We start from the raw sequence: 20669 nt of genomic DNA on the forward strand, positions 1-20669 counted from the left end.
GAAAATGAAAAATTTGGGAAAACACCAGCATTTTAGTGAAGAAAATAAAATTTTTCATTTTCACGTCCAACTTTAATGAAAATTTGTCAAACACCTGTGGGGTGTTAAAGCTCACTATACCCATTCTTACATTCCGTGAGGGGTGTAGTTTCCAAAATGGGGTCACATGTGGGTATTTATTTTTGTGCGTTTATGTCAGAACCGCTGTAAAAGGTAAAAGGAGAAAAAGCCCCCCAAAATTTGTTGGGCAATTTTTACCGAGTACGGTAAAGTGAGAGAGCGCCATGCGCATTTAAGGCCTAAATTACGGATGCAAGAGTTAGACTTGCCTCGGATACCAAAATTACCCTACGGCAGTGTTTCGCAAACAGAGTGCCTCCAGCTGTTGCAAAACTCCCAGCATGCCTGGACAGTCAATGGCTGTCTGGCAATACTGGGAGTTGTTGTTTTGCAACAACTGGAGACTACGTTTTAGAAACCGTGCCATACCAGAGGTTTCTCATTTTTATTGGGGGGGGGGGGGGGGACTGTGTAGGGGTATGTTTATAGGTAGTGTTTTTAGGGTACATTCAGACTGCCGGGGGATTACAGCGAGTTTCCTGCTGGGAGTTTGAGCTGCAGCAGAAAATTTCCTGCATCTCTAGCTTGCAGCGAGAGACTAACTGTAAACCCCCGCCCCTTGTGAATGTACCCTGTACATTCGCATGGAGGGGGGGGCAAACCCCCAGGTACCGCCACCATCTTCTCCCCCCCCCCCCTCTCTGCCTGACATCCAGGGGCGGGCAGAGCGGGGAATTTCCATGGTAACCCCTCCGCCTTTAACTGCCATTGGTCAGTAGTCATTACTAATGGCAGGGGATAGGGGGGGATGGCACCACTGCCACCTCGCTCCTATCCCTTAGGAGGATTGGGGCTGTCACTGACAAATCCTTTCATCCCTATTTTCCGGGCAATCAGGTCATCAGAGACCCGATCAGCCCGGAATTGCCACAAACGTCGATTTGCCGCCATGGCCGACATGGGGGGTTCTCAGGACCCTCCTAGGCATTTTCACAGGATGCCTGCTGAAAGATTTCAGCAGGCATCTCGGTCCGGTCCCCGACGGCTAGCGGCGGGGACCGAAATTCCCACGGGCGTATCCATACACCCTCAGTCCTTAAGGACTTTGAAACGGGGGCGTATGGGCACGCCCTCCATCCTTAAGGGGTTAAGATCTGCATATGAAAATAACACGCCTACCTTTGTTGCCTGCAGCCACCTCCCTGGCTGTCCGGACAAGGAATCAAACCAACTGTTACGAGAAACTGAAAATAAACAGTATTCACCTGCATCCTTTTGGACTCTTTTCTGAATCAGGGTAATCTGACAACCCATGGTCGTGCTGTTGGTGCTTCTGGTTCTTCTGCTGTTTACACCTGGCAGTGGCATTGAATGACATTTAATAGAACTAAAGGTCCTGGGTGCAACAATCCTCCCATGAGGACCAGCCTCAACAGCTTTGTAGATTGCACTCATGTTTGCAACTCCATATACATTTTATTTTCTTCATACTTCTTTCTTCATACTTTTTTCTTTCTGTCATTCAGACTTTCATTCATTCATTCTCACTCACTCACTCACTCACTTTAATTCATTTGTTCTCTCTCTCACTCACTCAATTATTCACTCAAGCACTCACTCACTCTCTCTCTTACCCACTCACTCAGTCAGTCTCTCTCTCTTTCTTTCTTTTTTTTATTAATTTTTTTCCATCTTCTTCTTCTTCTTCAGACCCCATCATAGCACTAATGCTTATCCAATACCACCAGCAGATGGAGACACTCCATTGCAACATTGGTTGTGAGCAGCAGTTTCTAAAAACAAATGCCTCATGGCTGATTTCTCATCAATCAATGGATGGCAAATTTTGTTTTTATCATTCACTGACCACAGAACCAATGCATGGTCAAGCAACAGCAATGACGCACCCTTGTGAATAACCATGAGACCCTCACATCATTTAACAGGATTCAGCACCACCTGCAAGACAGCTACGTATCATGTCATGTCAAACCTGCACAGGTGTGCTAGATTAGTATTATTATTATTTTTTTAGTTTTTATGACATCAATCAGTGTGCAAACATGGTCAGTAAAACGCCAAATGGATAGACGTTCATAAACCAGTCAGTGCAACTCATTATTGTGGTCTCTAATTGTGGAACTCTTTTTTTTTTTGTGAGGATACGATGAGCTTATCCAATTAAGGAGGCCATTCAGCAGTACTGGGTCTGGACAGCAGCGGCACCTTCTGCAGCCAGTCTGACTGACATGACAAGGCAGGCAACAGCTGCAGCAGCACCCACAGAGGATTAAATAAGAATCTGTCTTTTTTAACACTGGAATGGGGTGGTGCACTGTACCCGAAGATACTGCCATATCGGGTCAATGCATTGGGCGACGGAAGCAAGTTTCCAAATCGGCTCCCATTCTCAAAAATCCATTTAATTTATGGTCCCCAGATAGGGGACGTATCAGATATTAAACTGATAAGAACAGATTTTTGATTGAAAAAACCTTTATTACCAATCAATTGTCAATCACACAATAAATATATTCACCATAACAGAACTGACTTTTTTTTTATCTATCTATCTATCTATCTATCTATATATATATACCGTATTTATCGGGGTATACCACGCACCTGCCTATAACATGCACCCTCATTTTACCAAGGATATTTGGGTAAAAAAAGTTTTTTACCCAAATATCCATGGTAAAATGAGGGTGCGTGTGTGCGCGTGTATACCCCGATAAACCCCCAGGAAAGGCAGGGGGAGAGAGGCCGTCGCTGCCCGCTTCTCTCCCCCTGCCTTTCCTGGGGTCTAGAGCGCTGCTGCCGGCCCTTCTCACCCCCTGGTTATCGGCGCCGACAGCCAGGGGGAGAGAAGGGGCAGCGGCACCCATTGCAGGCGCCGCTGCCCCATTGCCTCCCCCCATCCCCGGTGGCATAATTACCTGGGTCGGGTCCGCGCTGCTGCAGGCCTCCGGCGCGCGTCCCCTGCGTCGTTGCTATGCACGGCGCGGCGCATGACGTCAGTGCGCCGCGCCGTGCAGCGCATAGCAACAGGTAATTATGCCACCGGGGATGGGGGGAGGCAACGGGGCAGCGGCGCCGGCAATGGGTGCCGCTGCCCCTTCTCTCCCCCTGGCTGTCGGCGCCGCTTCTCTCCCCCTGGCTATCGGCGCCGGCACCGATAGTCAGGGGGACAGAACGGGCAGCGGCGCCGATAGCCAGGGGGTGAGAAGGGCCGGCAGCAGGGCTCTAGACCCCAGGAAAGGCAGGGGGAGAGAAGCGGGCAGCGACGGCCTCTCTCCCCCTGCCTTTCCTGGGGGTGTATCGGCGTATAACACGCACATAGACTTTAGGCTAAAAATTTTAGCCTAAAAAGTGCGTGTTATACGCCGATAAATACGGTATATATATATATATATATATATATATATATAAAAAAATATTTTATTGAAGAGCTGAGGTATGTGCTCTTAAAGAGTAGCTATCCTCAACTAAAATGTCCATATTCCCCCTCCCCATCTTTCCCTCACACTGTCTACATCTATCCCTGTTTTTTTTATCCTCTTAAAACATTAGAACAATACCTTTTTCCACTCCTCTTCGGTAGCTCAGAGTTGAGCAGTCTCACGATTGCAGGAAGTCGGCGGGCGGGCGGGCCGGCGTGACGTCATCTGAAGCCTCGCCGGCCACCACTTCCGCCCATCTTGCTGTATTCTGCGCTCAATGTCGGGAGCGCGCATACAGGCGCGCATACAGGCTGGGAGGGACGGCAGCCTCTGAGTCTCCTCCTTTCTGTTTGGTTTTGCACGTACCATTCAGAGAGGAGGAGAGTCTGAGAACGGAGCTGCTGTACTGTGCCCTGAGGGAATTTATAATATCAAAATGGTGGGTAGTACAATTGATTATATGCCCAAAACAATAAAAATAAAATTTCACAAAGCTGCAATCCCCAATAAATGACTGCAGACCGCAGTGCATTATAAATGGTGTGAATAATAGTGATTTTATCCCAATCAAAAATGATGCATAATTTTTGAATGGGATAAAATCTCCATTATTGACACCATTTATAATGCACTGCTGGCTGCAGCCATTCATTGGGGATTGCAGCTTTGTGAATTTATTTATTTATTTTTTCATATAAAGCTGCACTCCCAAATGAATGGCTGCAGCCAGCAGTGCATTATAAATGGTGTCAATAATAGTGATTTTATCCCATTCAAAAATGATGCATCATTTTTGTAATGGAATAAAATCTCTTTTTTTTCCACCATCTATACCAGTGATCCCCAAACTGTGGCCCTCCAGATGTTGCAAAACTACAACTCCCAGCATGCCTGGACAGCCAACGGCTGTCCAGGCATGCTGGGAATTGTAGTTTTGCAACATCTGGAGGGCCACAGTTTTGGGACCACTGACCTATACTGCATTGCTGCGGTTTTATCGTGTACATGTGCTCACTGATTGCATATTTTATTGCATTAGGAACACCTCAGCAATTCAGGATAGGTGATTAAAAAAAAAGATTTTATTCCATTCAAAAATTGTGCATATTTATTGATGGAATGAATTCACAATTTATATCACCATCTAGACTGTATTGCACATAACACCATAACCTCCCCCCAATGGAATAAATGTGCTTTTTTTGCTCACCATCTATACTGGAGTGATCCGGTGTTACTCAATAAAACCGCAGCACTACAATATAGATAGTGATCCAAAGTCCCAAATGAGTCCAAAATCAGAAATTTACCGTGCATACCATCCACACTCAATATATGATAATGAGCGTGCATAGCATGCAGGCTCAAAACATGATAATGAGAGTGCATAGCATGCATGCTCAATACCTGATATTGAGCATCCATAGCATGCACACTCAATACATAATAATAAACATGAATATTTTGAGCGTGCATAGCCTGCATGTTGAATACATGATATTGAGCATGCATAGCATGCACAGTAAGTATATGATATTGAGCATGCATAGCATACACACTCAATACATGATAATGAGCGTGCATAGCATGCAGGCTCAATACATTGTAATGAAAGTGTGTAGCATGTATGTGTAGCATACATTGAGTATCCATAGGATGCATACTCAATACATAATAATGAACGTTAATATATGAGTGTGCATAGCATGCATGCTCAATACATTATATTGAGCATGCATAGCATACACACTCAATACATGATAATGAACGTGAATATATGATCGTGCATAGCATGCATGCTCAATACATGTTATTGAGCATGCATAGCATCCACAGTCAATACATGATATTGAGCATGCATAGCATGCACAATCAATGCATGATATTGAGCGTGCATGGCATAAACACTCAATACATGATAATGAGCATGCATAGCATGCAGGCTCAATACATCGTAATGAAAGTGTGTAGCATGCATGCTCAATAAATGATATTTTGCATGCATAGCATGCACACTCAATACATAATTAACGTGAATATTTTGAGCGTGCATAGCATACATTTTCAATAAATGATATTGAGCATGCATAGCATACACACTCAAAAATGATATTGAGCATGCATAGCATACTGGCTCAATACATCATAATGAGAGTGCATAGCATGGATGCTCAATATATAATAATGAACATGAATATATGAGCGTGCATAGCATGCACAGTCAATACATGATATTGAGCATGCATAGGATACACACTCAATACATGATAATGAATGTGAATATATGAGCGTGCATAGCATGCATGCTCAATACATGTTATTGAGCATGCATAGCATCCACAGTCAATACATGATATTGAGCGTGCAAAGCATGCACAATCAATACATGATATTGAGCGTGCATGGCATAAACACTCAATACATGATAATGAGCATGCATAGCATGCAGGCTCAATACATCATAATGAAAGTGTGTAGCATGCATGTTCAATATATTACATTGAGCATCCATAGGATGCATACTCAATACATAATAATGAACGTTAATATATGAGTGTGCATAGCATGCATGCTCAATACATGATATTGAACATGTATATCCTACACACTCAATACATTATAATGAGCGTGCATAGCATGCAGGCTCAATACATCATAATGAGAGTGCATAGCATGCACACTCAATACATAATAATTAGCGTGCTTATCTGATCAATACCTGATGTTGAGCGTGCATAGCCTGCACAGTCAGTACATGATAATGAGCCTGCATAGCTGAGTGTGCATAACATGCACACTCAATACATGATAATGAGTTTGCTTAGCTGAGCGTGCATAGCATGCAGGCTCAAAATATGATATTGAGCAGCCCTAGCTTGCTGTCGCTATAAATACAATGTGCAGAGTATTATTAAACCTTGTATAATTGATTATTGTACCGAAAAAGGATGATAGCCACTAACATGTTATCTCAACAAGACCAAAACCAAGTAATGGAGAATTTTGCTTTAGGCTATTACATACTCTATTAATATATTTACTAAAGGCAACTGGATATTCATACGCTGCAGAGGAGGAAAGGGATGAAGAATATAATCCTGAAGAATCTTCTGATGAGGTAATTAATATTCTTTATTATTTATATATATATATATATATATATATATATATATATTTTTTTTTTTTTTTTTTTTTTTTTTAATACTTATTATTATATTAATTCACTTTTTTTTTTTTTAAATAGGAAGATTATAGTATTCAACAGGAGACGGAAAGTGACAGTGAGGAGGAAACAGCTGCAACAATACATGAAATAACGCCGGTAAGCATATCAACAAGCTACACTTGAAGATCATTTGAACACTGTAATTGAACCCACACCAGGGTCTAACCTACACATTACTAACAGCGCCCTGATGTTTAGCTTTCTACCCCGTTTGACAAAAGATCTCCATAGACCACAATGGGCAAAATAAAAAAAATAAAATAAAATAATGTTTTAGATCTAGCCCATTCATTCCTATCCACCAAAAATAGACCCTGGAGGCTGACTTCCAGTACCCTGCTGTTTAGCTTCCTACTTCATTTGACACAGGATCTCCATAGACCACAATGGGCCATTGAATTCAATGGGCAAAAAATCTCAATATTATAGATCTAGCCCATTCATTCCTATACACCAACAATAGACCCTGGAGGCTGACTTCATACTCAGCCTCCAATGGTATTTTGACTAAACAAACCTCAAATGTTTAATGGGTTAATTTGTTGGTGTATAGGAATGAATGGGCTAGATCAGTGTTGTTCAAACAGTGGCCCTCCAGATGTCGCAAAACTACAACTCACTCACAGTCCAGGCATGCTGGGGGTTTTAGTTTTGCAACATCTGGAGGGCCACAGTTTGAAGACCACTTGGCTACATCTATCTTCTACAATCTTCACTATCACCAATCTCTTCTTTCTCCTGCCCTAATCTAGCAGCCAAACATTACCATGACACCCTAAAGTCTACCCTGGATCAAATGGCACCCTCTAAAACACGAATCTCCCGACACAGACGGCAGCAACCCTGGCACACGCTAACAACCCGCTTTCTCAGGCGATGCTCTAGGTGTGCTGAACGTCTCTGGAGGAAAACTAAGACTTCTTCAGACTATCTGCACTATAAATTCATGCTTAAATCCTATTACTCTGCTCTTCACCTCGCCAAACAAACATATTTTACCTCCCTCATCTCCTCTCTGTCTAACAACCCTAAACACCTTTTTGACACGTTCAACTCTTTCCTTCGGCCTAAAGTACAGACCCCAATCACTGATCTCTGTGCTGAAGACCTGGCCAAATACTTCAAAACTAAAATCGATGAAATTCGTGATGAAATCCTCTCCCAGTCCCCTAAAAGTTCTGATCCAATTCCCAGCCACGTCTCCTCTTCATCACTCTCAGTTTTTGAGCCTGTAATGGAGGATGAGGTTTCCAAGCTCCTCTCCTCCGCCCGCCCCACTACCTGCTCTAGTGACCCCATGCCTTTACACCTCATCCAGTCTCTCTCTCCTGCTATCAGCTGTCACCTAACTAAAATCTTTAACCTCTCCCTCTCTTCTGGGGTCTTTCCCTCCTCCTTCAAACACTCTATCATAACCCCACTATTGAAAAAACCATCTCTGGACCCTTCCTGTGCAGCCAACTATCGACCCGTCTCAAATCTCCCCTTTATCTCCAAACTCCTGGAATGCTTGGTCTACTCCCGCCTTATCCACTATCTCTCCGAGAACTCTCTCCTTGACCCCTTACAGTCTGGTTTCCGCTCCATTCACTCCATTCATAGAAACGGCCCTAACCAAAGTCACTGACGATCTTCTGATGGCCAAATCAAATGGCAATTTCTCTTTACTGATTCTCTTGGACCTGTCTGCGGCTTTTGACACTGTGAATCATCAACTCCTCCTCAGTAGTCTCCGCTCCATCGGTCTCAAGGACTCTGCTCTCGCCTGGTTTTCCTCCTATCTCTCTGGCCGCTTCTTTAGCGTCTCGTTTTCTGGCTCTACTTCTTCTCCTCTTCCCCTTGCTGTCGGGGTTCCCCAGGAATCGGTCCTAAGTCCTCTACTCTTTTCACTCTACACATCCCCGATTGGGAAAACAATCAGTGGATTTGGTTTCCAGTACCACCTCTACGCTGATGACACCCAACTTTATACCTCCTCCTCCAACATCACCCCTGCACTCCTACAGAATACCAGTGACTGTCTCGCTGCCGTCTCAGACATCATGTCCTCTTTATATCTGAAACTAAATCTTTCTAAAACAGAACTTCTTGTCTTTTCTCCATCAACTGATACTGTACCTAACCCTGACATTTCCATCTCGGTATGTGGTACTACCATAACTCCCGGGCAGCAGGCTCGCTGTCTTGGAGTTATACTTGACTCTGATCTGTCTTTCACTCCCCATATTCAGTCTCTTTCACGTTCTTGTCACCTGCATCTAAAAAACATTTCCAGAATCCGCCCGTTTCTCATTACTGAAACTGCTAAAACTCTCATTATTGCTTTGATTCACTCCCGTCTCGACTACTGTAACTCTTTACTAATAGGCCTTCCTTTCTCCAAACTCTCTCCTCTTCAGTCCATCCTTAATGCCGCAGCCAGACTCATCTCCTCTCCAGCCGCTACACCGACGACTCCTCCCTGTGCCAGTCACTACACTGGTTAACAATTCAGTCCAGAATACAGTACAAAATCCTCAGTCTCACACACAAAGCTCTCCACAATGCTGCACCTCCCTACATCTCCTCTCTCATCTCCGTCTACCATCCTACACTTTCTCTCCGATCTGCTAATGATCTCACACTAACATCTTCTATAATCCGAACTTCTCACTCCCGTCTACAAGACTTCACTCGTGCTGCACCGGTTCTCTTGAATGCTATCCCTAAATCCCTCAGACTCAACAACAACATCCATAGTTTCAAACGTGGCTTAAAAACACATCTCTTCAGACAGGCCTACAAGTAGTCTCTAATTGGCCTCAACATATCCTCAACATATCCCCAACATATCCTCAACATATCCCCACACCTCTTGTTTGAATAGTTATTGTGTAATTTTATGTCTGATACTTGTCTTTGTTTGTACCCCATAATTGTAAGCGCTGTGGAATCTGTATGCGCTATATAAATAAATAAATAAATAAAATAAATAAATCTATAACATAGTGATTTTTTGTCTATTTAAATCCAAGGGCCCATTGTGGTCTATGGCGATATTGTGGTAAACTTGTAAGAAAGCTGAACAGCAGTGTCCTTTTAGTAATGTGTATGGGAGACCCTGGTGTGGGTTCAATTCCTCTGTTGATATAGAGGGAGATTTATCAAAACCTGTCCAGAGGAAAAGTTTCTGAGTTGCCCATTGCAACCAATCAGATTGCTTCTTTCATTTTTCAGAGGCCTTTTAAAAAATGAAAGAAGCAATCCAATTGGTTGCTATGGGCAACTGCACAACTCTTCCTCTACACTGGTTTTGATGAATCTCCCCCATAGAGTTCTGTGATTATACTCATATTAGTTTGAACTTTTGTGAACTAGGTCAATTGAATACAACACATTACCTCCTTTTTCAATTAACCTAGTTGCCCATTTATGGTATCCAATCAACCTAGTTTCCACGGTTCAAAGTATCAATTGACCTATATCTGTCAAACCTAATTAAAGAATAATCACACAACTTGAGCTGAACCCAGTAATTGAACCCACACCAGGGTCTCCCATACATATTACTACCAGTACCCTGCTGTTTAGTTTCCTACTTCATTTGACACAGGATCTCCATAGACCACAATGGGCCATTGAATTCAATGGGCAAAAAATCTCAATGTTATAGATCTAGCCCATTCATTCCTATACACCAACAATAGACCATGGAGGCTGACTTCATACTCAGCCTCCAATGGTATTCTGACTCACCAAAATGATAATGTTTAATGGGTTAATTTATTCCTAAATTTCTGTACTTTCCTATTTTGTCTGTAGCTTGATGCATTGCACAAACATTTTAGCAGGAACTGGTGGGTTTGGATAAAACAGTCCCCCATAGGGCTACTGTAAGTGGTCCCCAAAATTTTTTGTGACACCTCTATGTCCATTTAATATATTGTTCAAGAGGATTACATTTTTTTATTGTATACAATTTTTTATCTTTTTGTATTCATTTTTAGAAACGAAAAGCTCTTCTGGAAAGACTAAGAAAAAAGGCAGAACTACATGGCGAGCTACATGAGCACTCTTTCCAAAACGATCCAGAGTGGCCAAGCATCAATGACATCCCAGGTGACATAGTTACATAGTTACATAGTTAGTACGGTCGAAAAAAGACATATGTCCATCAAGTTCAACCAGGGAATTAAGGGGTAGGGGTGTGGCGCGATATTGGGGAAGGGATAGGATTTTATATTTCTTCATAAGCATTAATGTTATTTTGTTCCAGGAATGTATCTAATCCTGTTTTAAAGCTGTTAATTGTTCCTGCTGTGACCAGTTCCTGAGGTAGACCGTTCCATAAATTCACAGTCCTCACGGTAAAGAAGGCGTGTCGCCCCTTGAGACTAAACTTTTTCTTCTCCAGACGGAGGGAGTGCCCCCTCGTCCTTTGGGGGGTTTAACCTGGAACAGTTTTTCTCCATATTTTTTGTATGGGCCATTAATATACTTATATACGTTTATCATATCCCCCCTTAAACGTCTCTTCTCAAGACTAAACAATTGAAACTCCTTTAATCGCTCCTCATAGCTAAGATGATCCATGCCCCATATTAGTTTATTATATTAGCGCGTCTCTGCACCCTTTCCAACTCCGCAGTGTCCCTTTTATGGACAGGTGCCCAAAACTGAACAGCATATTCCAGGTGAGGCCGTACCAATGCTTTATAAATTGGGGGTATTATGTCCCTGTCCCTTGAGTCCATGCCTCTTTTGATACATGACAATATCCTGCCGGCTTTGGAAGCAGCAGCCTGACATTGCATGCTATTCTGTAGTCTGTGATCTACAAGTACACCCAGATCCTTCTCTACCAGTGACTCTGCCAGTTTAATCCCCCCTAAGACATACGAAGCATGCAGGTTATTAGTACCCAGATGCATAACTTTACATTTATCCACATTGAACCACATTGAACTATAATGATCCAAGAATTGGGAATACACATTGGTGCAAGTGCCAAAATTGCAAAATTATGCCAACAAGAGATGAGAGCATCTGCTGCCAGGAGGAGGATATTCTTAATCCCCACTTTGATAAAGGACTAACTTGTATTCTACAACACGAGGAGTTAGTCAACTTGAGATTTAAAGAAAAAAGTTCAGTGGATGGATAAGTGCCAAAGAATTGTTAAAAAATCGCAATAGGTAATAATATTGTATTGTATATAAATTTTTATATCTTTTTTAGAAACATTTTTTTTAATGTTTTTAAATATTACTCTCTTTTTTTGACCTTTTCATAAAACTTGAAAAATTAAAAATGTGCATATCAGCATTTCTCTGTGTTTACATGAACATAATTGCAGTTGCTATTACAATTCATTTTATTTTTTATTTATTTTTTTGTGTGCAAATAATTTACCAATCTCAAAGTACATTTACACAAACTTTAGCGTATACGGCTGGGGGAGATAAAACCGGGGGATCACGTATCCCTGCCATATGCAACCATATGTTAATTCCTTTCTATGAGCCGACCGGAGTGAAATGCCGATTATGGTTGGCTCATTTTTGCCCTGTATGCGCTTTTTCCACAGACCTAAAGCCATAGTCGACCATGGTTTTACTTCACCTTTTTAGGTACGGTTGAAAGTGCATACGGGACAAAAATGAGCCAACCTCACTGAGGATCACTCCGGTCGGCTCATTGAAATGATTTACCATACGGCAGGGATACGGTAGCACATGGTTTTAGCTCCACCACAGCCTTATGAACTCATGTAAGTGTAACAACATGATGTAGGTCTTTATAAGTCTTCCCCCACGATTGTGAAATTTGAATCTAAATCCACATATCTGTAAATTATTCATAATTTTTACACTATTTTAATCTTATTTTATTTGTAGGGTTATTCGCAAGTCCGCTTATAGATCCTACTCTTGTTTTGCGCATGGAATCCTTGGGCCTAAACGACGAAAGCCAATACCATCATGTGTCGTCAATTTTATTAGGTCTGAATTTCCAGATCCTGACGGGCAATATATTGGATTCCACTGGCCTGATGAATACCCAGCAAGTGACATGGCTGCTGATGTTTGATTCACTATAACACTTACTTTCTGCACTTTTCATGTTATTACAGTTTTACATTGCACTTTTATTGTTTACAATTTTTTTATGTTTATTTATCTTGTTATTTATATTATATTAATTAGTTATTTAAATTTTTATGGTGGTTATTTTATTTTGTCTATTTTAATCTGTCTACACCAGTCATTTCCCAAACGTGGTCGGCACACTGCTATTCCATTTGACACTTCCCATTGTTGGAGTTTATTTTTCCGTTGATTTTTTTATTTCCAGCCCTGGCATGCTCGCTGATGACTGACGGCGCAGGGTGGAAGGGAAGCCTGCGTGCGAACTGCGCACAGTGTCCCACTCCCCCTTGCGGCCCAGTGAGGCAAAAATGGAGCCATGGTGAAGAAGCTGTAATACCTGCGGTGCCACCGTCACTGCGGTGTCACCCAGGTCCACCCTCTACCCACCCCAACTGTCAACCCCCCCCCCCCCCCCGTCCACACCCGTGTCACCATGTTCATCCTCCTGTCCTCAGTGTCACACATGTTCCCCCTCCCCGTCAATCATGTCTATCCCCTATTCACATCTGTCACCCATGTACACTCCTCTACACCCCTGTTACCCAATTACACCCCTCTGTTACCCATGTACATTCCTCTACACCCCTCTATAAACCATGTACACTCCTCTACACCCCTCTATAAACCATGTACACTCCTCTACACCCCTCTATAAACCATGTACACTCCTCTACACCCCTCTATAAACCATATACACTCCTCTACACCCCTTTGTCACCCATGTACACCCCTCTGTTGCCCACGTAAAATAATTGCGGATCCTAATGTGTTTGTTTTGCATGTTTAACAGTGAAGAATTGTGTGTGGAATAAATAGTCAAGATGGCAACAATTCAAAGTAGAGAAGATATTTTTTGTCAGTTGCTATATAAAGCAGAAATTTTAAATACATACCAACTGAAAAATAGATAATCCATACTCCTTGTATCTCGGCCAGCTGCAGCACCTGGCGTATGAGATAACCCCCGGTTTTCTATAAAATTTTACCTTGTTTAAAGGTAGTCTTATATGGCATATAAAAAAAATATTAATTCCTTAGAAACTGAATATTTTTGATTTACGTTTTTTTTTAACAATTGATGATTAAAATTTATTTTCTGTAATGAAAACATTTCACAAAAACAAGTAGTAATAATATTTTTTAATAAACAACACTATAATAATAAACCATTAATAAAAAAAAGTATTTTTTACTCATGAAAATATACATGAATATGCATGTTAAACAATATAGCACATAAACAAGTATATAGCACATAACAAACAAGTAAAAAATTTAAATCTTGAGTGGTGTTTTTCAACCATTGATTGTTTGTCTGGTTTTTCAATTGGTGCTATATTAGAAGGCATTGTTGACCGGCGAGAGGTCCAGTCTATGGAAATGTTTCCATCAGCAAGTCCCATTACATCCTGCATGATTTTCGAGACGAATTCCTGAGTGGTTGGCTCATACACTGATCGTACAAACCACTCTTTCCGGGCTTTTGAATAGGCAAGATTGTACCTCGGTGTGCCTAAAGGTCCGCTAGTTTCAGTCTCTCTTGTAACAACTGCTTGCACTCTATTCATTATAATTATGGTCAAGAGCAGCAAGCTGTGTTCGAGCATACACCCTGTCTGTACTAAAATGAAGTCTTTTAGGCCTGTATTTTGTTAGTGAACTATGAAACACTTCCAGATCTCCAGTGTGACAAAAGTTGCTAAGATGTCTAAGGTCTTTTTGTAGTCTTGTATCCATGACAATTTTTCCAAGTTCAACATAACAGGCACTTTGTTTTTTTAACCATTTTCGGGTGGACTGAATGTCCTCAGGGAGTTGGTCATGATGACAAGATGATTCCTGACCATTATCATCCTTCCAAAAATGAACGTTGGTGACATGGTACAAGACAGAGTTCCATCTGTTTACAAGTTCATCTGGATTGCATTCACAAGTATTAGAACTCCACCATAAATGATTTTTAATTGGTCCTATCCATTCTGCTAAATCTTGGCAGTTTTTTGTTTTTTTTTGCTGACGGCAAGTAGCTTTTTTCCAATAGATTTCGCTAAGTGCCAGACATCAAACTGGTGACCAATTGTTTTATATTCCTCACGCAGCATTTTTCTGATGGATACGTGCCGGTCAGTGCAAATGATGTCTATGTCCACTTTATTTTGCAGTAGAAATTCCAAGGCATTCTTGCACGCTATTTTTTCAAGGGCAACAGAGGATAAACCAATACCGATTTGTTGAATGTTGAAATTCAATATTTTGTTAGTTTCTACATCCATCAATGTGTATATGCAATATTTTGCACTGTGCCCGGGTGAATCACATTGTCCATCTCCAGCAACACATACTGCATGTTGTGATATTTTTTCCATTTCTAATTTTTGATTAATTGTTCAAGAATTTTCAATTGCAGGAAATATATATATTTTTTGGATACGGTAGTAAGTAGCCTGGCTAATTCCCAAAATATTAAATATTTTTAGGAACTGTTGGATTTTGATGTAAGTGTTTCCACTAGTAATGATAGCAGTAGCTAACTGTAAATTTCCAAATGGTTTCTTTCCCAATCGGGGCTGGCTCTGCCATATGCATTTTAAATGTTTGGCCTCGAATTCAGCAAAGACTGAAATATATGATCCCTTTGTTTTTTTATACACTCTTAGTATTTTTTTGTTGCAGGGTGGATTAGAGGTACAAGGCATCTTGTATAGTAATGTGTCCAAACAGCTTTCATAAACTATGAATTTTCTTTCTTCATGATGTGGTACATTTACATTTACAAATTTTTCACTCAGCACATGCTGACTGTCCTCTTCTTCGTAGTCTTCATCATCTGAATGAACTGAGTCTCCCTCATCATCACTTGAACTACTTTCATTTGTTGAGACTGGAGTTGTGATTGTTGATAAACTTTTATCTACTTCTAAAACAGATATAGGGGCATGCAGAGTAGATTCCTCCACAATAACAGTGACTTCAGGGTCTTCAATAGGTTGTATAGGTGAAATTGTCAATTCGGATAAAAGCGTGGCAGGTAGTAGTTCGTGTCTAGCTCTACAACTTTCTTGAAACTCAGGTACACTGTTAAGAGTTGCTGATCCAGTTGGTCCTATATTTTTTTTCGGAGTCGAAAATATTACACTGGCACCTTGCAATGGCTCCGAAGGCAGGTTTCCAAATACCAAGCTTTGTCTTGATTTTTTTTTTCTCAAGATTTTTTTTTTAACCAGTCTTCTGCATTGTATTTTTATAGAGAAAGTTGTAGGTTTTACTTGTATACACTGATTTCCGGTTCCCCAATTCCTGTCAAATATAGTTGCTGCTTCCTTTTTCGTTATCTCTGAGGCTTGTGGCTCCGTTTCAGTTGGGTTAACATGAGGTACAATATTTCGGCAGGTTGGGCACATTTCCCCTGGCTTTAAACCATTGGTTGAAGCTACGTCTTCATCCAATCTTTTCCTCTTTTGAGGATTCAGGATTTCAGCCTCAACTGCCTCGGCAGCTTGAACTTGTATATCCCGTGTAGGAAAATACTAGGAACGGCAAAGGGGGTGAGCCTCTGTTTTCCTGAATTTGGATTAAAGGTATAGTCAGTAGTTTTAAAATGGGCTGAGCAGAGCCGATAATTGTTCGTTTTAGAGAGATGAATGTGGTCAACCAGTTCATCAATTTTGGGAAACTCTTGATCTGTAGCCAATAGCCATGCCATGATACGATCCCTCTCTCTTGGGAAGGAATGCATGATGATATTATGGTCGCCTTTTACGCTCCTTGACTTGCAACCGTTGACAATGCAGCCCGGCATTTTCTAAAGAAGAAAATGGAATAATGGATTTTAAAATAAATACTAAATATGTCTATATAAAAATATTAAAATTACATTATGTTTCTATTTTCTAGGAGAACATTTGAAAAATAATATTTATTGAAAAAGCACCATTCAAATAATAAATACAAGATTAATATGTTAGTTCACTAGTACAGTAATGTAACTCCTTCCAAAATTTTACAAAGCTTTCTAAATAATTTTAGTGCGGGAGCATTACATTATTGAACTGAGGCATAAGATAGTATCCACTATAATCTAAGAATGGTGCAGAATCACGTGGAATAAAATAGTGTCCATTAGTGGAAGATGTTCCCTATTGTGAATAGAGGCAAAAAAAATCTTTATAAATTATAGAGTAGTGTCATGTACTAAATGAAGATTATAAATAACTATAAAACCCTTAAATACAGTAGAATATCTGAGAGCCTTTTAGTAATCTACTAAAACCACCACCCCATATGATTTTAACCACTGTGCCATATTATTTCACCTTGATCCGCCACTATATCTACTACTAATTTTCACCCTACTATTTCATTGCCCCTTTATTACCTCTGTGTGGCATGAAGAGGAAATACATTTATGTATCTAAAGGTTGTTGGGTTGCCCAAAGCAAACAATCATATAGCTTTTTTGATGAAAGAAGCGATCTGAACAGTTGCCATGGGACACTCTTCAGCTTCACATCAGGACAAGTTGTTCTAAAATCACCCACACTATATTTATGTATTACATAACTTTATGTAAAATTTTTATGCAAACCTGAAAAGCGGCTCTGATAAGTAGTAGACAATAAAGCAAAAGAAAAGAGCTGTTGATGAGTCTTCTGAAAAAAATCAAAAAAGGATAATGTCACATTGACACACAGAACTAAACATCATTTTATTACTTAGATTTTTGATCTATGTTGCCCAGTTTTAAAAAATGTAACACATAGACACCATAGGTGAACTAAGCCTAAATAGACAAAATTTATAACACAACAAATGACAACTTATCACAAGTTAACCCTACTAATCGCTTTTGAAAATGGGGATGTGGCTTCCATAAATGTGTGTAGCCTAGGACTGCACACACCAATACCAAAATATTATACACATAGTAGTACATGCAATTACGAAGCGATTACCGTCTCACTTGAGAACTGAGAGCACGCTCCACTGATCACAACATCACCGCTGTCCAGCCAAATCGTGGCATTGGTCCCTGAACCTAGTCCAATAACACCACCATCTGCATTTTCCAGCAAGAGGCACATACTGGCAAACCTTCATTCCGCTTGAAACTTGGTTAATATTGTAACAGCACTGCAAGGGTAAAAGAGTTCCACAGCGGAGGACTCAAGTAAAGCAGTGCGCCCCTGAATAACTCAGTACTCACCCCCACCCCACTAAATATCACTCATACAGCAGGGCTGTGACGACAGGGTATATTGGGCAGAAAATAGAGGGACTCCAGCACAGCTACTAAAGTCATTTTTACGTTTTATTTAGACTACATTGGCACAGTGACGTCCGTGCCAGCTACATGTAATGCTAAGACATTGATTATAACAAAAAAAAATGTTTATGTACATTTAGTTTATATTACATAATACAATTATGTATGTATTATTAAATGCCAACCTGTATAGCTGTTCTGTAGAGTAGTCGACAATAAACACAAATAAGATAGCTGTAGATGAGTCTTCTGAAAAATGAAAAGGAAAATGTCACTTTGACATACAGACCAATACATCATTTTCCTAATTATGGTTTTGATCTATGTATCACAACTTGTTCCAAATTGAATGCATAGACACCTTATGGTGAACATTAGAGATGAGCGAACTTACAGTAAATTCGATTCGTCACAAACTTCTCGGCTCGGCAGCCTTCAGGTGCTCCGGTGGGCTGGAAAAGGTGGATACAGTCCTAGGAAAGAGTCTCCTAGGACTGTATCCACCTTTTCCAGACCACTGGAGCACCTGAAAGCTGAACTAATTTATGCAGGAAAAGTCATCAACTGCCGAGCCGAGAAGTTCGTGACGAATCGAATTTACTGTAAGTTCGCTCATCTCTAGTGAACATAGGTTAAAGCATAAATATTGACACAATTGACGCCACAACAGATGACCACTTATTATAAGTAGTATAGCATCTGGTGTCCATTTTTTCAAGACAGTGGACAGGGTAACGCATAAAGATGTGTTACCCTGTCAGGTGCCCTCTCAGATGTCCAACCATCCTGCCTCAAAATTGATGTCCTGCAAAGTTTCCCTCTGGCGTGATTTGCGGGTAAAATCATGCAAGAACTGATACCAATCTTTTCTTTTTGACAGTTCACATTCATCAAGAATCTAAATTTAACCTCCTGAGCGGTATTCCCGAGCGTGACTCGGGGTTAATTTTCCCTGCCAGAATCGGTAACCCCGAGTCACGCTCGGGGTAGAATTACAGAGTTCCCGGCCGGGCTGCACGATATATCGCAAAAGCAATGCGATATAGCGATGCGGCCCCCCGGGAAAACTAGCGATTATCTGCTCTGGTTGGCTCGCGTTGCGGGGGCCGGCCAGAGCAGGTAAAGAAAAATACTAAAAGTCAGTGTTTCCCTACCAGGGGGCCTCCAGCTGTTGCAAAACTACAACTCTCAGCATGCCCGAACAGCCAAAGGCGGTCCGGGCATGCTGGGAGTAGTAGTTTCACAACAGCTGGAGGTACCCTGTCAGAAAAACACTGAGCTAAATGTAAAAGGAAAAAGTAGTAAAATAAAAAAACCTTTTGCTCACCTAATCCCGGTCCCTGCAGATGCCGTTCCCCTCCGTGCGCTCTGGTCCCTGCTCTATTCATCTTACAGGACCTTTCACTTTTCAGCCAATCACAGGCCGCAGTGGTGTAAAGCCTGTGATTGGCTGAAGGGGAAAGGGCTTGTTCTGCAGCAAATACACTAGGTTTGAAAACTGCCCGGCAAACCCAGTGTATCCTGCTGCAGAACAAGGTGACAAGGAGGGGATAGGAAGAATGTGACAAAGCGGTGAATGTGACAGAGGGGGGGATGTGACAAGGGGGGGGGGATGTGACATGAAGGGGGGGGAATGTGACAGGGGGGAATGTGACAAGGGGGGGGGGAATGTGACAAGAGGGGGGAATGTGACAGGGGAGGGGAATGTGACATGAAGGGGGGATGTGACAAGAGGGGGGAATGTGACAGGGGAGGGGAATGTGACATGAAGGGGGGGATGTGACAAGGGAGGGGGGGAATGTGACATGAAGGGGGGGGGGGAAATGTGACAGGGGGAATGTGACAAGGGGGGGGAATGTGACAAGAGGGGGGAATGTGACAAGGGGGGGGGGAATGTGACATGAAGGGGGGGATGTGACAAAGGGGGGGGGGAATGTGACATGAAGGGGGGGGGGTAAATGTGACAGGGGGGAATGTGACAAGGGGGGGAATGTGACAAGAGGGGGGAATGTGACAGGGGAGGGGGAATGTGACATGAAGGGGGGGATGTGACAAGGGGGGATTTGACAGGGGGAGGGGAATGTAACATGAAGGGGGAGAATGTGACAAGGGGGGGAATGTGACAAGGGGGGGAATGTGACAGGGGGGGAATGTGACGGGGGGAATGTGACAAGGGGGGGAATGTGACAAGGGGGGGAATGTGACAGGGGGGGAATGTGACAAGGGGGGGATGTGACAAGGGGGGGGGATGTGACAAGGGGGGAATGTCACAAGGGGGGAAGAATGTGACAAGGGGGGAAGAATGTGACAAGGAGGGGGGAGAATGTGACGGGGGGATGTGACAAGGGAGAGGGGGAATGTGACAAGGGAGGGGGAATGTGATGGGGGAGATGTGAAATGGGCGGGGGGGAGATGTGAGATTCAGTGCAAAAAATTGTACCGCTTTTGGTACAAATTTCCAGAAAGAATCATACCGCCAGGGAGGTTAATGCCAGATGGGTGGACATGATGGAGGGCTTATGACAGGGTAACACAACTTTCTGCTTTCA

The 20669-nt window shown here is 41.9% G+C and overlaps 1 protein-coding gene and 1 non-coding gene across 3 annotated transcripts; both read right to left on the reverse strand.

Moving 5' to 3' along the window:
* Window positions 1-2385: 2385 nt before the first annotated feature.
* LOC130313953 (U2 spliceosomal RNA) lies at window positions 2386-2572 on the reverse strand. The gene has a single exon (XR_008861751.1). It is a non-coding gene; the product is annotated as a U2 spliceosomal RNA (small nuclear RNA).
* An 11143-nt stretch (window positions 2573-13715) lies between these two features.
* LOC130313952 (uncharacterized) lies at window positions 13716-19653 on the reverse strand. Of its 2 annotated transcripts, XM_056552681.1 has the most exons (4): window positions 19448-19653; window positions 18306-18369; window positions 17443-17506; window positions 13716-16659 (listed from the first exon to the last, which is right to left on the reverse strand). In XM_056552681.1, exons 1-4 carry the CDS (start codon window positions 19506-19508, stop codon window positions 16324-16326), a joined length of 525 nt encoding a protein of 174 aa, XP_056408656.1. In that variant the 5' UTR covers window positions 19509-19653; the 3' UTR covers window positions 13716-16323. The 2 variants fall into 2 exon arrangements, with proteins under 2 accessions (XP_056408656.1, XP_056408655.1); XM_056552680.1 differs by lacking the exons at window positions 18306-18369; window positions 19448-19653 and having other exon boundaries at window positions 17443-17574.
* Between the last annotated feature and the right edge of the window lie 1016 nt (window positions 19654-20669).

This window comes from Hyla sarda, unplaced genomic scaffold (assembly GCF_029499605.1).
Source record: "Hyla sarda isolate aHylSar1 unplaced genomic scaffold, aHylSar1.hap1 scaffold_1795, whole genome shotgun sequence".
Lineage (NCBI taxonomy): Eukaryota > Metazoa > Chordata > Amphibia > Anura > Hylidae > Hyla > Hyla sarda.

Excerpts from the sequence above, each read along its gene's own strand:
- LOC130313952 (XM_056552680.1), bottom strand. The coding sequence starts at position 16,258 with ATGTGCCCAACCTGCCGAAATATTGTACCTCATGTTAACCCAACTGAA.